Source organism: Pseudophryne corroboree, chromosome 4, assembly GCF_028390025.1.
Source record: "Pseudophryne corroboree isolate aPseCor3 chromosome 4, aPseCor3.hap2, whole genome shotgun sequence".
NCBI classification, from domain to species: domain Eukaryota; kingdom Metazoa; phylum Chordata; class Amphibia; order Anura; family Myobatrachidae; genus Pseudophryne; species Pseudophryne corroboree.
The window spans coordinates 374,144,665-374,163,474 of record NC_086447.1 but is presented as its reverse complement, the minus strand read 5'-3'; the positions used below and the strand labels follow the sequence as shown (position 1 = coordinate 374,163,474).

General features: G+C 43.5%; 1 protein-coding gene across 2 annotated transcripts in view; it reads right to left on the bottom strand.

Moving 5' to 3' along the window:
- Window positions 1-7,047: 7,047 nt before the first annotated feature.
- The window catches only part of ECE2 (endothelin converting enzyme 2), a 373,266-nt gene continuing 361,503 nt past the window's right edge, over window positions 7,048-18,810 (bottom strand). For both annotated transcript variants that reach the window (XM_063916625.1, XM_063916624.1), the window contains exons 17-19: window positions 14,678-14,868; window positions 14,467-14,562; window positions 7,048-14,028 (exon numbers count right to left, since the gene is read on the bottom strand). In XM_063916625.1, the coding sequence (XP_063772695.1) occupies window positions 13,852-14,028; window positions 14,467-14,562; window positions 14,678-14,868 (464 nt within the window). In that variant the 3' untranslated portion in view covers window positions 7,048-13,851. The remainder of the gene's footprint in view (window positions 14,029-14,466; window positions 14,563-14,677; window positions 14,869-18,810) is intronic.

Sequence of the window (18,810 nt, the reverse complement as noted above, 5' to 3'; positions counted from 1 at the left end):
TGCTGTGCTATGCGCGCAGCCACAGCAGCGTTATAATTTACAGTCCCCCCTCTGCCATCCATTTTGCTAAGGATAGAAATTGTGTTCCATTTTCAGAGATGGGCTAGGAGTAGACAATTACATTGTAACATGCACTCTTGACTGTTGCATTCTGTATACAAGGGGGTGATTTAAGATCCTGCAGGGTGCACTGAAAAAGGGCAGGGTGCTTTTTCACATTTCAAAAATGGGCAGGGTGCGACACCCTGCTGAAACAGCCTAGAAGGAACACTAGGAAAAGCCGGAAATCAAGTAAAGTATATTGGAAAAGCCGGAAACCATAGTAAATGCATTGAAAGAGCCGGAAACTATGTAAAGTGTATTGGAAAAGCCAGAAATCATGTAAAGTGTATTTAAAAAGCTGGAAATCATAGTAAATACATTGAAAAAGCCAGCAACCATCTACTGCGATCTGTAGATGAAGGACTATTAGCAGTACATAGAATCTCCCGTAATTTATCTGGGGCTTGAGCTTTTAGCCATGTGGCTCCAACTCTATGGAACTTTCCCCGTACAGTTCGAGAGGCCCCCCACTCTAGAATCTTTCAAAGATGAACTCAAGGCTTTCCTGTTTACTCAGCATAGCCATAATTGTCCCTTTAATATCTCCATGCTCTATGGCTGGGATGTACTAAAGGAAAAATGTAGTAAAGCTCCCGTTTTTGGGGGTTTTAAAACATTTTAAAATGTACTAACCCCTGGCTGCTCGCTTAACGATGCAAAGGGTATTGCCAGCTTTTTAGCGTATGGGCAACATACCACATCCTGCTGCTGCATCCCATCGCTCCACTCACGCCGATCCCACCCTATGTTTGGGTGCAGGCAGCCTGTGATCCTGGAAATCAAACTCCTCCTCCCCCAGCAACACAGCCAGACATCACCTCCAGGGGCTGGGAGGTGACGGAGACCCTCAACACCCTCTCACGAGTATCGCAGGGGGCCTCGGTCATCGCATTGCGATGCTAATCGCATATGTTAGTACATATGTAATTATCATTTACTATGATTTCTGGCTTTTTCAACACATTTAATATGATTTCCGGCTTTTTCAATACACTTTACATGGTTTCCGATTTTTTCAGTGTATTTACTTCCGCTTTTTCCAATACACTTTACATGGTTTCCGGATTTTTCAATACATTTCCTATGATTTCCCAGTATTTTCAATGCATTTCCTATGATTTCTGGCTTTTTAAAATGCATTTTTTTACAATTTCCAGCTTTTTCAATACATTTAATATGATTTCCGACTTTTTCAATACACTTTACATGGTTTCCGGCTTTTTCAATGTATTTACTATGTTTCCGGTTTTACCCACACCCCAAATCGTGGTTGTCCAGGTGCACAGTTGCTTGCAATTTTTGGCTTTACACCTAACTCAGACTCAAGCCCTGCATCTGCATCCGTAAAGGCATATATGTGTAAATGTTTGGTGTACATGCTTATTACAAAAATAATAAAAATAGAGTATGAATGTGCAGTAATCTTTGTGTGTACCCCGCACAGGATATGTCATTTCTGATTAGAGATGTGCACCGGAAATTTTTCGGGTTTTGTGTTTTGGGTTCGGTTCCGTGGCCGTGTTTTGGGTTCGAACGCGTTTTGGCAAAACCTCACCGAATTTTTTTTGTCGAATTCGGGTGTGTTTTGGATTCGGGTGTTTTTTTCAAAAAACCCTAAAAAAACAGCTTAAATCATAGAATTTGGGGGTCATTTTGATCCCAAAGTATTATTAACCTCAATAACCATAATTTCCACTCATTTTCAGTCTATTCTGAACACCTCACACCTCACAATATTATTTTTAGTCCTAAAATTTGCACCGAGGTCGCTGGATGACTAAGCTCAGCGACCCAAGTGGCCGACACAAACACCTGGCCCATCTAGGAGTGGCACTGCAGTGTCACGCAGGATGGCCCTTCCAAAAAACACTCCCCAAACAGCACATGACGCAAAGAAAAATGAAAGAAAAAAGAGGTGCAAGATGGAATTGTCCTTGGGCCCTCCCACCCACCCTTATGTTGTATAAACAGGACATGCACACTTTAACCAACCCATCATTTCAGTGACAGGGTCTGCCACACGACTGTGACTGAAATGACGGGTTGGTTTGGACCCCCACCAAAAAAGAAGCAATTAATCTCTCCTTGCACAAACTGGCTCTACAGAGGCAAGATGTCCACCTCATCATCATCCTCCGATTCATCACCGTGTACATCCCCCTCCTCACAGATTATCAATTCGTCCCCACTGGAATTCACCATCACAGCTCCCTGTGTACTTTGTGGAGGCAATTGCTGCTGGTGAATGTCTCCATGGAGGAATTGATTATAATTCATTTTAATGAACATCATCTTCTCCACATTTTCTGGAAGTAACCTCGTACGCCGATTGCTGACAAGGTGAGCGGCGGCACTAAACACTCTTTCGGAGTACACACTTGTGGGAGGGCAACTTAGGTAGAATAAAGCCAGTTTGTGCAAGGGCCTCCAAATTGCCTCTTTTTCCTGCCAGTATACGTACGGACTGTCTGACGTGCCTACTTGGATGCGGTCACTCATATAATCCTCCACCATTCTTTCAATGGTGAGAGAATCATATGCAGTGACAGTAGACGACATGTCCGTAATCGTTGTCAGGTCCTTCAGTCCGGACCAGATGTCAGCATCAGCAGTCGCTCCAGACTGCCCTGCATCACCGCCAGCGGGTGGGCTCGGAATTCTGAGCCTTTTCCTCGCACCCCCAGTTGCGGGAGAATGTGAAGGAGGAGATGTTGACAGGTCGCGTTCCGCTTGACTTGACAATTTTCTCACCAGCAGTTCTTTGAACCCCTGCAGACTTGTGTCTGCCGGAAAGAGAGATACAACGTAGGTTTTAAATCTAGGATCGAGCACGGTGGCCAAAATGTAGTGCTCTGATTTCAACAGATTGACCACCCGTGAATCCTTGTTAAGCGAATTAAGGGCTCCATCCACAAGTCCCACATGCCTAGCGGAATCGCTCAGTGTTAGCTCCTCCTTCAATGTCTCCAGCTTCTTCTGCAAAAGCCTGATGAGGGGAATGACCTGACTCAGGCTGGCAGTGTCTGAACTGACTTCACGTGTGGCAAGTTCAAAAGGTTGCAGAACCTTGCACAACGTTGAAATCATTCTCCACTGCGCTTGAGACAGGTGCATTCCACCTCCTATATCGTGGTCAGTTGTACAGGCTTGAATGGCCTTTTGCTGCTCCTCCAACCTCTGAAGCATATAGAGGGTTGAATTCCACCTCGTTACCACTTCTTGCTTCAGATGATGGCAGGGCGGGTTCAGGCGTTTTTGGTGTTGCTCCAGTCTTCTGTACGTGGTGCCTGTATGCCGAAAGTGTCCCGCAATTCTTCTGGCCACCGACAACATCTCTTGCACGCCCCTCTCGTTTTTTTAAATAATTCTGCACCACCAAATTCAAGGTATGTGCAAAACATGGGACGTGCTGGAATTTGCCCATATTTAATGCACACACAATATTGCTGGCGTTGTCCGATGCCACAAATCCACAGGAGAGTCCAATTGGGGTAAGCCATTCTGCGATGATCTTCCTCAGTTGCCGTAAGAGGTTGTCAGCTGTGTGCGTATTCTGGAAAGCGGTGATACAAAGCGTAGCCTGCCTAGGAAAGAGTTGGCGTTTGCGAGATGCTGCTACTGGTGCCGCCGCTGCTGTTCTTGCGGCGGGAGTCAATACATCTACCCAGTGGGCTGTCACAGTCATATAGTCCTGAGTCTGCCCTGCTCCACTTGTCCACATGTCCGTGGTTAAGTGGACATTGGGTACAACTGCATTTTTTAGGACACTGGTGAGTCTTTTTCTGAGGTCTGTGTACATTTTCGGTATCGCCTGCCTAGAGAAATGGAACCTAGATGGTATTTGGTACCGGGGACACAGTACCTCAATCAAGTCTATAGTTGGCTCTGCAGTAATGATGGATAACGGAACCACGTTTCTCACCGCCCAGGATGCCAAGGCCTCAGTTATCCGCTTTGCAGCAGGATGACTGCTGTGATATTTCATCTTCCTCGCAAAGGACTGTTGGACAGTCAATTGCTTGGTGGAAGTAGTAAAAGTGGTCTTACGACTTCCCCTCTGGGATGACCATCGACTCCCAGCAGCAACAACAGCAGCGCCAGCAGCAGTAGGCGTTACACTCAAGGATGCATCGGAGGAATACCAGGCAGGAGAGGACTCGTCAGAATTGCCAGTGACATGGCCTGCAGGACTATTGGCATTCCTGGGGAAGGAGGAAATTGACACTGAGGGAGTTGGTGGGGTGGTTTGCGTGAGCTAGGTTACAAGAGGAAGGGATTTACTGGTCAGTGGACTGCTTCCGCTGTCGCCCAAAGTTTTTGAACTTGTCACTGACTTATGATGAATGCGCCTCAGGTGACGTATAAGGGAGGATGTTCCGAGGTGGTTAACGTCCTTACCCCTACTTATTACAGCTTGACAAAGGCAACACACGGCTTGACACCTGTTGTCCGCATTTCTGTTGAAATACTTCCACACCGAAGAGCTGATTTTTTTGGTATTTTCACCAGGCATGTCAATGGCCATATTCCTCCCACGGACAACAGGTGTCTCCCCGGATGCCTGACTTAAACAAACCACCTCACCATCAGAATCCTCCTTGTCAATTTCCTCCCCAGCGCCAGCAACACCCATATCCTCCTCATCCTGGTGTACTTCAACACTGACATCTTCAATCTGACTATCAGGAACTGGACTGCGGGTGCTCCTTCCAGCACTTGCAGGGGGCGTGCAAATGGTGGAAGGCGCATGCTCTTCACGTCCAGTGTTGGGAAGGTCAGGCATCGCAACCGACACAATTGGACTCTCCTTGTGGATTTGTGATTTCGAAGAACGCACAGTTCTTTGCTGTGCTTTTGCCAGCTTAAGTCTTTTCATTTTTCTAGCGAGAGGCTGAGTGCTTCCATCCTCATGTGAAGCTGAACCACTAGCCATGAACATAGGCCAGGGCCTCAGCCGTTCCTTGCCACTCCGTGTGGTAAATGGCATATTGGCAAGTTTACGCTTCTCCTCCGACGATTTTATTTTAGATTTTTGAGTCCTTTTTTTTACTGATATTTTGTGTTTTGGATTTTACATGCTCTGTACTATGACATTGGGCATCGGCCTTGGCAGACGACGTTGATGGAATTTCATCGTCTCGGCCATGACTAGTGGCAGCAGCTTCAGCACGAGGTGGAAGTGGATCTTGATCTTTCCCTATTTTTGGAACCTCAACATTTTTGTTCTCCATATTTTAATAGGCACAACTAAAAGGCACCTCAGGTAAACAATGGAGATGGATGGATACTAGTATACTTATGGATGACGAGTGACTGACGACTCAGAGGTAGCTACAGCCGTGGACTACCGTACTGCGTCTGCTAGTATAGAGATGATAATGATATAAAAAATATATATATATCACTACTGCAGGTATATATAATATAAAGACGGACCTGCTGGACACTGTCAGCAGACTCCTACTACTAGTATGAAGAAGATAGAAAAAAAAAACCCACCACAGGTAGGTATACAATTATGGACGAGCACTGACGACACAGAGGTAGCTACAGCCGTGGACTACCGTACTGCGTCTGCTAGTATAGAGATGATAATGATATAAAAAATATATATATATCACTACTGCAGGTATATATAATATAATGACGGACCTGCTGGACACTGTCAGCAGACTCCTAAACTACTAGTATGAAGAAGATAGAAAAAAAAAACCCACCACAGGTAGGTATACAATTATGGACGAGCACTGACGACACAGAGGTAGCTACAGCCGTGGACTACCGTACTGCGTCTGCTAGTATAGAGATGATAATGATATAAAAAATATATATATATCACTACTGCAGGTATATATAATATAATGACGGACCTGCTGGACACTGTCAGCAGACTCCTAAACTACTAGTATGAAGAAGATAGAAAAAAAAAAACCACCACAGGTAGGTATACAATTATGGACGAGCACTGACGACACAGAGGTAGCCACAGCCGTGGACTACCGTACTGCGTCTGCTAGTATAGAGATGATAAAGATGATAGAGATGAACAAAAAAAATATAACACTACTGCAGGTAAATATTTATATAATATAATGAATGACGGACCTGCTGGACACTGTCAGCAGAATGCGTTTATAGAATAAAAAAAAAAAACACCACAGGAGTGTTTAACTTTTTCAGGCAGACAATATACTGGTGGTCACTGGTCAGTCACACTGGCAGCAAAAGTGTGCACTGTACTCCTGCTATAACTGCACCCCAGTCTCCCCCACAATTCAGCTGTGTGAGCAGTGAGCACTCAGCACAGTCAGATATACATAGATGATATTATCATGCAGCACACTGAGGCTGAGCACAGATATGGTATGTGACTGTGTATCGTTTTTTTTCAGGCAGAGAACGGATTATATTAAATAATAAATAAAACTGGTGGTGGTCAGTCACTAGTAACTAACTATCAGCAAAACTCTGCACTCTGAGTACTCCTAATGCTCCCCAAAATTACTAAGTAATCAACTCAAGTGTCTCTATCTATTCTAACGGAGAGGACGCCAGCCACGTCCTCTCCCTATCAATATCAATGCACGTGTGAAAATGGCGGCGACGCGCGGCTCCTTATATAGAATCCGAGTCTCGCGATAGAATACGAGCCTCGCGAGAATCCGACAGCGGGATGATGACGTTCGGGCGCGCTCGGGTTAGCCGAGCAAGGCGGGAAGATCCGAGTCTGCCTCGGACCCGTGTAAAAAGGCTGAAGTTCGGGGGGGGTTCGGATTCCGAGGAACCGAACCCGCTCATCTCTATTTCTGATTAGAGATTTTTTGAAATATGCAAATTGATCAGGGGTGTCCAAATTTTTGCATACAACTATACTATACACACATGCACACATATAGTATATGACATATGTATCTGTAAAATAACTTTCCAGTACAGAGAGCCAGACAGATTCTGCTGGGTTTAATAAACATGAAAAAATAAAATATTTTCACAAATACACAGTAATGGAAAAGCCACAAGCATTCGGTAACAGTAACATCATATAATGAGGAATTGTGCAGTTCTCATCTACCCACTTGGGCAAACTATATGCATGTTCTGTAAAATTTCTTAGTGCCTGAAATTAAGTAGACTAATGTGAGACTGGGCACAGCCAAGTGGTAGTTCACACACAGGGCTCCCTGTATTGTACTAAGACGATTGAGTACTATAACCTGTGTGCTCCAATGAGACCTATTTTAAGCCTCATGTTTTAAAGAATGGAGCTAATGCTACCTAATACACAAGGACTACAAATAGCACAATGGATTGCATGACAGGCTGAGCATAGATGGTTAAGGGCAGACTTACATGTCACATATGTGAAGCCTTCAATAGTTTGAATGTATTTGGCTAAAATAGATCACAAACTTTCTCAGCAGGTCACTATAGGAAGGCTGCCTCCTGAGTAAGTTCCTTCTGTCCATTATATCAGCACACAGCTTGTGTGGAAGGATGTGAGAAGCAGCAGATGTCACAGTGTGAGGTAGGTGTGGAGGGAATGGACAACAGGTCTACCAATATAACAGAACATAGCCATTCCCTTCCATTAATTGGCTTGTACCTACTGCTGTTCTTTTCCTAGAACACACTTACACTACCTTTCTTCTCAAGTTGCTGAATTACAACTGACAGTGAACTGATGAAGTATACTGAATATTTCAATTCAACAGCAGATGGCTAGCCACAGGTAGCCTAAGTATGTTCTAGGAATTCACAGCCAGTCTGACCTTGTGTCTCAGTGAATGTTTCCATATTGTAATAATATTTCTGCTTCCACAGACTGGCAGTGACCCTCCCTTGTTATGGGTATGATACCTGGGAAGGAAAAGGAGCATTGCTTAATCCAATGCTCCCTACACAAAGCGTGCAACAGTTTACACCTCACTAAAACTTTAAAAACTTATGGTGTACCTGATCACACTTTGTGGTGCTGTGTTGCTATTTGTTTTAGCTTTTATGACTTATTTCTTTGTGTTGGTATGTGCTGGCAATTAAGGCATGGTTTTTGTTTGTTTGTTTGTTTGTTTATTTATTTTTTCCTTTAGTGTCTCCTGTTTTATGTATAGATCCCCTAATGTCTCTTTGGGAGGTTGAAGTCTGTCATTGCTGGTCAACATAAACCCCATTTCTGCCACACTTGTGAACATCGAAAGATAGTGAATTTCATAAAGTGATTGTACGGTGTTTGGGTGCACTTGGCAGAGCTCTATGTGATGTTTAACAGTTTCTAATCTCAGAAGCATGATGCCAGCGTGATATGTGTTCCAGACAGTGCAAAAAAGGAGGATTGTTGGGGCAATTAGTCCCCTCCCAATATAGGGTCCCCCCATGACAGCAGACGGTCAGGTGTGTGGTGAAAAAAAGCTGACACTCCAGACAGGTAGCATCAACATCATCAACACATAGCATATTTTTATCAGTTTACACATGCAGCAAATTGTTTTCATTACTCCGCAAACATCCAGCATCATCTCATCAGACAGCACACATCAAGTATCATCTATCAGGCAGCACACATCAAGTATCATCTCATCAGACAGTACACATCAAGTATCATCTATCAGGCAGCAGACATCAAGTATCATTTATCAGGCAGCAGACATCAAGCACCATCTCATCAGACAGCACACATCAAGCACCATCTCATCAGATAGCACACATCAAGCATCATCTATCAGACAGCACACATCGAGCACCAACTAATCAGACAGCACACATCAAGCACCATCTCATCAGACAGCACACATCAAGCACCATCTCATCAGACAGCACACATCAAGCATCATCTATCAGACAGCACACATCGAGCACCATCTCATCAGACAGCACACATCAAGCACCATCTCATCAGACAGCACACATCAAGCACCATTTTGTCAGACAGCACACATCGAGCACCATCTATCAGACAGCACACATCGAGCACCATCTTATCAGATAGCACACATCAAGCATCATCTATCAGACAGCACACATCGAGCACCAACTAATCAGACAGCACACATCAAGCACCATTACATCAGACAGCACACATCAAGCACCATCTCATCAGACAGCACACATCAAGCATCATCTATCAGACAGCACACATCGAGCACCATCTCATCAGACAGCACACATCAAGCACCATCTCATCAGACAGCACACATCAAGCACCATCTTATCAGACAGCACACATCAAGCATCTTCTTATCAGACAGCACACATCGAGCACCATCTATCAGACAGCACACATCGAGCACCATCTTATCAGATAGCACACATCAAGCATCATCTATCAGACAGCACACATCGAGCACCAACTCATCAGACAGCACACATCAAGCACCATCTCATCAGACAGCACACATCAAGCACCATCTCATCAGACAGCACACATCAAGCATCATCTATCAGACAGCACACATCGAGCACCATCTCATCAGACAGCACACATCAAGCACCATCTCATCAGACAGCACACATCGAGCACCATCTCATCAGACAGCACACATCGAGCACCATCTCATCAGTTTGCATACACAATTGTCTAGCAGTCTGTGCATGCATACACTTTCCTATTAGTTTGCACACATGCAGCATCTTCTTTTCAGTTAATGAAATGCACATACACAATTTCCTAGCAGTTTCTTACATAGACAGTTTCTGCTGAACATTCTGTATGTACTGTATGTTCTATAGCAAATGTATTTACATGCACTAACTCAGACATTCTATGGAGCATGTTACATGCCCCATGTTTTGGCTTCAGTAAAATTATATTTTCTGATTAGCATATTCTTAAATTGGAATCACACTATTCTTTAGTTAAACTCTTGAACTCACATGTTCAGTAGCACATACGTATACAGTACTATCCATTTAGCATTTCAGCATGCATTCAATTCTGTACTTATTATTGATCAATAAAATGTGGACTGTAATTTAAATTAACATTCACTCACAAATCTGAATTAAAATATGCATTTTCCTATATAAATAAAAGCAGCAAACAACAGAGGCTATTCTCAAAGGGTAAACGTTCGCCATCTATGCTGATCTATAATACTGTCATTTTAGATTGTTGTGCCAACCAGTTACCATCTTCCACTCCCTCACCTTCATGCCATCCATTTATAAAGCAGCAGCATCCTTACGTTTTAATTTCCTTGTTTCAAATGCTTTACAATACTATAATATACCTTCAGATATGAACTGTATTGTGTATTGTGTGCTGGATTGCATATCATCATATATAATGTTGTCATTAGGAAACTTATCATCCCTGTTCTGAAATTCTATTCATGCCCCGTGTAGCTTTTAGATTTTCAAACAGGCGACTCACTAAAAAGATGAAAGTATTACTTTTTTCTAAACCACATACTGTTCTCCTCTATTGACCTCTGTTCTCTAATACCCCACTGATGGTAAAATATTGTTGTTGCTCTTTAAAGAAATAAAGGTGTGCTAGGGGTGGGCTGACCAACAGGGGTACAGAGGAAACTCCTGGTACCTCCCCTAGAGATCAGGTTCCTTACTGTTCACTTGAGTTATGCATTATACATATTACCTTATACTGCACAGGACTATGGTGTATTTTCTACAGTGCTTTGCTGTTATTAATTAGTACATTATCATGCATGTACTAGCAGTATTTACTTTATATATTTATAAAGGGGCCCAGCCCATGCACTCTCTAATGGCTAGCCAAACCTCTGTGGTGGCTGGCCACACCCCCTCTGGATACCAGCTACACCTCAAAACATGGGCCCCTACAACTACATTCCTCTGGTGGGCCCTTCATGTTCCCGGTCTGACACTGCATGGATATCTATACGCAGTGTCGGACTGGGGTATGAAGAGCCCACCGAGGGAATGCAGTAATAGGGGCCCATACTTAGGGGTATGACCAGCCTACAAAGGGGGTGTGGCCAGCCTCCACAGAGGCTTGAAATGCACAATAGTCTTGTGCAGTGTAATGCAACATATCTACCATGTATAATACAAGTGTACAGTCTGGAACCTTCTCCCTAGAGGAAGGAGTGGGCCCACTGGTGGTTTCCCCTGTACCCCTGTGTGCCAGTCTGACCCTGTCTATACGGTAGCATTACACCTGTATATTTCTTCTGTTAAGCCCATTCGTTTTAAAAAGGGCCCCTTTTCTCTTTGTATTACATATTTAAAAAACCAATGCAGTAGCCTAATTTGGAATAGACTAGTCATTGTGGATCACTCAGTGGAAAAACATAATGACAGAACCGTAAGGAAGGAACACTCACTCTATTTTTGTTGTTCCTTTATGTTGTAATTATGTACATATTATAAAATACATCCATTTAAAAACTGTAGCAAATCTTGATTTGGTCAAAAAATCTTACGGCTAATCATTTAGTATCTACCACTGTATTGGTTTTTTTTGCATAATACACTTATCTACTAATATACCCTCATAGTAGTCATTTTGTTTTATATAATAATGCACAATAATTGCAGTATGCTGGTTTAGGGGCAGGGGACATCACTGGGAGTTATGGCAGGTTCAGACAGTCTGACATTATGGACTTTTATATGCCACTGTTTCTCAGGGGTTCAGCGGCATTCGCATTACATGTAATGCCCAGCACACTTTATACTTAAAGTGAGTGCCGCTTTGTAGTTTCACCTGAAACCTGCTGAGAAGTGGCAGATTATAAAAGTTGCTGCTTTGTAGATATATCCCTATAACAGAAGAGACTAAGGGGTCTTAGGGCGAGGTATCGTGCGTTAACAAGAGTGTAAGGAGATAACAAAGATATTGCTTTAATTAGGCTATCTAACGTGGCATATCACAGTCCCCATTACTCATAAATGAGAATACTGTTTGTCTACTCTATGTATCAAGCTTCAAAATACGTACGTTTTCCAGCGCTTCGTTCATTTGGCTAACACCGTCTGAAGATAGTGTCAGCCAATTTGTCTCTATTGGGCAATAATGTAGAAGAAGCATCTTCCAATCCCTCTCTGTACACTGATGTGGCCATTTACTCTAAATGCACTGAGCATGCATATTGTCAGGTATCTCAGAGAAGTGATAGCAATAACTAACTGTGAAGCTCCCCAGTGAGACAGCCCCTTATCGTAGCTGCTGTCCCAACACTAGCTCATTGATAAATAGCTATGAAAAAAATCATTTCTTATGAGCACGATATGCCCTAGCCTCAGAGGGCTTACGGTCATTTGCTCAACAAGATTTAGGTTGACAGTCATTAGGTTGACCACTATTGGTCGACATGCATTAGGTGGACATGGTCACTAGGTTAACATGGTCATTAGGTCGACATGGAAAAAGGTCAATGAGTTTTTAAAAAAAAAATGTTTTGCCTTTTTCATACTACAATTGGGAACGATAAGCCCGAAGCATGACGAGCGAAGCGATGGGGTTCCCCATCACTTTACGAAGATAACTACACCAAAAAAAGTTAAAAAAACTCATGTCGACCTTTTTCCATGTCGATCTAATAACCCTGTCGACCTAATGACTCTGTCGACCTAATGCATGTAGACCAATAGTGGTCTACCTAATGACCGTATACCTAACTCTTGGCGACCAAATGACCCATACCCCCTCAAATGTTTGCTTATAGACAAGGAGAGGTTACAGTCAGTGGTGGGCAGCAGCTCAGACCACATATAGCAGGGAAGTGGGCAGGTTAATACTGTGCTTATCACAGCCACCGCTGCACTGGTCCTGGAACACAGCTTTATCGTACCTTTAAAGTGTGTAATAAAACGTCTGCTGGCTGGCTGTCCCTGGGATCAGCAGCACCATTGTGTGTATCACAGCCACCACTGCACTGGCCCCAGCACACAGCACTCAGCTTCTTCCTCTTTAACCCGCTCCCAAACTCCCATTGGCTAGCTACACAGGAGTCTTGTTCAGTTTTCCTCCAAACCAGACCCCCACAACTACTGTGTATAACTATTTTTATTACATTTATTATACCCTAAATAGCAGTAAGCTATATTATTTACTTATAACATTATATTTCTTTAAATATTAAAAAGTTTCCTTCTAGGTTTTTCAATTGCAAATTTCTTGATCGAGTCCGAAATTAATTTAGAAAAGAAAAATATGCTACAGTATTTAGCAGAGGCAAAGCATCACGCCAGCCTTGTCGCATAGGTGTTCTGCTGGCATTTTTAATATGCTTGAGCTGAGACTATTGTGGCAATTTTCTAGGGAAAAATATTCTGTGGTGACCCCTTCCCTAGGTGCCCTAAATTCTTGCTTATTATGCTTCATGGTTACTTTAGGACTGGAGAGAGTAAACTGATTTACTTTACTTTTCTCAGGATAAACACAAGTATACTATGCACATATACTGACTGTCACACATCATCCTGATATATCAGTTACACTCACTTTACCATCACACACATATATCATAAACACGCTTTATCATCGGACTCATGTGTCAAACACACTCAATTTATCAACACACTCAAATTTCAGTCACACTACTCTTAGCCACCACACTCAAATGTCATTCCCACTCACTACCATCACATTCATATGTAAATAACACTGACTTTGCAATCATACTCATATGTCAATCACACAGACTTTACCATCACACTTATATGTCAATAACATATACTTTGCTATGACACTCAAATGGCAATCACATATGCCACATATCCGTCATAAATTGTCTAAGCACTCGCATTCACACATATAGGCACAGCCTTTCACCACACATCACAGTATTTTCCTGGGTTCATCGGGGTCCCTTTGGGACAGTTGAAATGTTCAGCAAAGTCCTTTGAGTTTGACAGGGTCCCAATAACTCTAAATTTGGCTGGACTATGGGGATCTGTAACCAATCCCTCATGGCTGCTCTCAGGGGTCCGCACAGAACACCATACCTATAAGAGAGAGAGTGAAAGGACTTAGATATAGATAAGCATACCTAGGGGAGTATTCAATTAGTTTTGAAATTATTGACAGGGCGTAAAGATGGCACTTTCCGCCGATAATTGACACTTTTCAACACTTCAATATTCAATTGAAGTGCCAGTTTTCCACCCTGACAAACACATGGATGAGCGGAATCACTGCTCATCCATGTGTTTTCTACCCAGCAGCGGCAGAAAACGGGTCCATTTACCACCATTCATTTTTGCCAATAAGAGAGGGTGAAAATGAATGGTCAGAATCAGAGGGGAAACGGGCGGAAACAGCCCGCAATAGAATAATGAAGTGTAGGAGAGGATCCGACACTAATTGAATACTTCCTATAGTCTTATAACAATGTAATCGGATAGGATACATCAGTACAGTCACTTAACAGTTTTGTATTTCACCTGCGAAAATCCTACAAAGAAGAGCTGGTGGTTTGTCAGTCCTACACCTGGCAAACGTTTCTCTTCTCCATGTTTCTGTAGCCAAGATCTGTAAGCCTGAAACGAGATTGTGGTGATCATGGGTTCAGAGACAGAGGTAGACTGGAGGATGATCATAGTGATATATAAACTCTTGTAGCAATACAGTGGGAATACATAGTCTGTCACTCACATGGTATGCTGCTTTTAGGCCCCCATTGTCGGCTATATTCTCACCAAGCGTTTGCCGTCCATTCACTTTCTCCCCATTCACAGTATAAGTATTATACTGACTGACCATACACTCAGTACGATTTTTAAATGCTTCCAAAGATGAGTTTTGCCACCATGGACGCAGGTTACCTTCTTCATCATATTCCCGACCTGTAATACAAATGATTAGAGATTGACTGGACTGAACTGTACTTCCCTAAGTAGCTATGGGGGGTCATTCCGAGTTGATCGCAGCTGTGCTAAATTTAGCACAGCTAAGATCATTCACATTGACATGCGGGGGGACGCCCAGCACAGGGCTAGTACGCCCCACATGTCAGTCCGCCCCCCCCCGCATAAGTGCAAAGGCATCGTACAGCGGCGATGCCTTTGCCCTTTAAGAGTAGCTCCCGGCCAGCGCAGCTTTAACGTGCTGGCCAGGAGCTACTCGTCGCTCCCCGGCCCGCAGCAGCTGCGTGTGACGTCACGCAGCCGCTGCGGCCCGCCCCCCATTCAGTCCGGCCACGCCTGCGTTGGCCGGACCGCACCCGTGTAATGGCGGCCAAATGCCACCGTTCCGCCCCCTCCCGCCCATCGATCGCTTCTGCCTGTCAATCAGGCAGAGGCGATCGCATCCCTGCTACTGCCTTCGTCCGTCTGCGATGCTTGAGCCAGCGCATGCGCAGTAGGACCCGTTCGCTCTGCTGCATTAAAAAGCAGCGAGCGAACGGGTCAGAATGACCCCCTATGTCCTCAGAAAGAACAACTGAGATTTTATGAACCATTCTCAAACTACACAACAAAACGCTGCCACAAAACGTAGCAATTATTAAGCACCCAGCAATAACATCTGTAGCCCTCTGCTCCATTTAACGTGATCCCACTGCAAACTGAGGACTGGATACTGTTGCAAAAATATCTCTAGGTTATTTGCAACATTTCTATTGTCGTTTGCAATATGAAACATTTTGAAGATAGAATGAAATCTAATAACAAATGCTCTATACAAGTGGTTCTCAGAGTTGGTCTCAGGACCCCACACAGTTCACATTTTGCAGGTCACCCAGCAGGGGCACAGGTGTATTCATTACTCACGGACACATTTAACATTTAAAATATCCACAGGTGATGCTCATTTTTTCACTCTATGGGGGGTATTCAATTGTTTGAAAAGTCAGTTGGTTGTCTATTTTTTTTTCCACAGGTGATGCTCATTTTTTTCACTCTATGGGGGGTATTCAATTGTTTGAAAAGTCAGTTGGGTGTCTGTTTTTTCCACTCTAATAGACAGGAAAAAACAGACACCCAACCGACTTTTCAAATAATTGAATATCCCCCTATGAGGAGAACTAGAAACCATGAACCGTGTGGGGTTCTGAGGACAGAGTTTGAGATCCTGTGCTCTGTAGCAAATTTAGTTTCCACTATCAAATGATATTTTTATATATGTTGAATAAAATAAAATAGTACTGATCTTTATATATACTTCTGTTGTTTTGTTCCTGCTGTTAAGTATGTAGCTACCTGTGGAAAGGTCAATGGCGTGCAGAGTAGCAGACATCACAGGGAAAATGCGACAAGAGTCATTTTCCTGGGGATTTGTGCATGCACAGTAGAGAAGTCCCCAGATATAAGGCACCAGAGACCTGCACACGGGCAGTAGACTCTGGCACAAAGCCAGAGAGGAGAGGCATGGAGCCTGCACATGGGCCTTCTACACTCTTGAACTGCCCCTATGACAGGTACAGTCTTAAGATAAAGCTGCCAACACATCCAGTTATTCTGAGGGCAATTCTGTCATTTTCCAACAACATGGTTGCAAATAGCTGCATGTATACATTATATAGGCTTCACACTACAATCAATCCCACACAACACCTTATTGGCATACATCAGGTGTGCACTGAAACTGGCAAAAAATGAGGCAGGATAATAACAGCCAATCCACAAACTAAGTAATATTGCCAGGATGATTATAGATCAATGGGTCGACCTGGATTAGGTCAACAGTCAATAGGTCTACTACTATTGGTCGACATTGACATGGTCAACACATGAAAAATGTTGACACATTAAAATGGTCGAAACGGGACACAAAAAGGTCAATATGACATTTTCAAACTTTTTTGGTGTTGTTTTTTGAGTAACATGACCAGGAGCCCGAAGAACCCCATTTAGTGCACCATGTCTCCTCACATGGCTCACTTTGTTCGCCATGCTGCGGGCAAGGTGCCTCACTCCACTACCTCTGCGCTAGGCGCAGGTCACTATCGTAGTCCATGTGGATGGTTAAGTATGAAAAAGTTAGAAATAAAATTTGCAAAAAAGTCATGTCAACCTTTTCATGTGTCGACCGTTTAAGTGCATTGACCTTTTTCCTGTGTCGACCATGTCAGTGTCGACCTATAGTGGTTGACCTATTGACTGCCATCCTAATCCATGTTGACCTACCATCCGGATACCTGTCCAGGACTGTATTTACTAGATTCTTTTTCACCACTTTGGCTTTACAAACCATCAATTATTTAGTGTATAAAAAGGTGAAACGTTTGATAATAAATCCTCATTTATACTGTATTTATTCACAATACCTAGGTCAGTACTAGCTGTAACTGTAGCACTGCATACTGCTGGTATAATAATGTGCACACTCGGCAGTGACAGCACAGATGGTAGAGAGTATAGCAGTGGGAAACAAGGCTGCAAAAGAAAGGAGCCTATTCTATTTATCAAGCCCACTTTTCTTCAGTGCCACATGATTTAAAGGTTTGGCACTGGCGTATCTATAATGGGTGCAGTGTGTGCTGTGTACACGGGCTCCTCGGTCCAGAGAGGGCCCACACCACACACCTCACCCATTTCTTCTATACTTACCTTTCCGGCGCCCATCGGCGACTGTGTGTGGGCCCCCTCCTCTCCTGTAGCCGTCACCGCCGCTGCTGGCGCACAGAGCACTAGACACTCTGGTACAGTGCCAGAGTCTACAGCGCACGCGCAGGACTCCGTAAAAATGACGCGGCGGACATTTTTCTGAGTTCTGCGCATGCGCTGTAGACTCTGGCACTGTGCCAGAGTCTCAGCGCTGAGAGCACTAGCAGCGGCGGTGACGGCTACAGGAGAGGAGGGGGCACACACACAGAGTCTGCACACGGGTCCCCTCCTCTCTAGAAACGCTGCTGAGGTTTGGGCTATTTAAGAAGAGCCTAACGCAGGAGATATTAATAATATCTCCCACATTACACAAATAAAGAGACACAGCAGACTACATTCCCCATTACTGTCATAGGAGACTAAGCGGGGCTCTATTTACCAAGGTCTGAAAAGCTTAGCTTTATGGAGCTTGGCCCCATTACCAAACACCATCAGCTAGTGTAAGCTGCTTTGCGCCCACAGAGGCATTATCTCTGACGAGGGATCTTCTGATCCTTCCCCATCAGTCTCCATCCTCTTCCCATCCCATCTGTATCCATATATGAAGTCTCCTAGCTGGCAGTACCTTTTTTTGGAACTGCTGTCCAAGTAAAAGATTTTTCATAAATTGGAATGGAAAATCATTCCTTATTGCTGGAATATGTGGGGACCTACAGTGTGTAGAGAATGATAAGTAGGCCCCTTTGATAAAGATTGTTGTAGTTATTATTAAAGTACAATAAACTGGGACCCTGGGGCAGGTTTATTAAGCCTGGTGAAGTGATAAAGTTGAAGGTGATAAAGCACCAGCCAATCAGCTTCTAACTTCCATGTTACAGGCTGGGTTTGAAAAATGACAGTTAGTAGCTGATTGGCTGGTGCTTTATCACCTTCCATTTTATCACTTCACCAGGCTTAATAAATCTGCCCCTCTGTTCTTTGCTGACTCAATATTCGTATACCAGTAATACAGCCCATATGCTAGTATTCTTTTTAATTGAAAGTTCTGTTTTGTTTAATTTTACACATAATTTATTTCATTTTTATTTTTCATTGAGTTATATTTCAGTTTTATTTGAAGACGCTGTTCTCTGAAAACAGTTGTTAGTACTCACCTAATTTTTTTGCACAGTGCTACAGATGATCTATTTCTACCCATGACAATCAGTGCTCACCCTAAACTTCACTCCCAGCTACACAGCC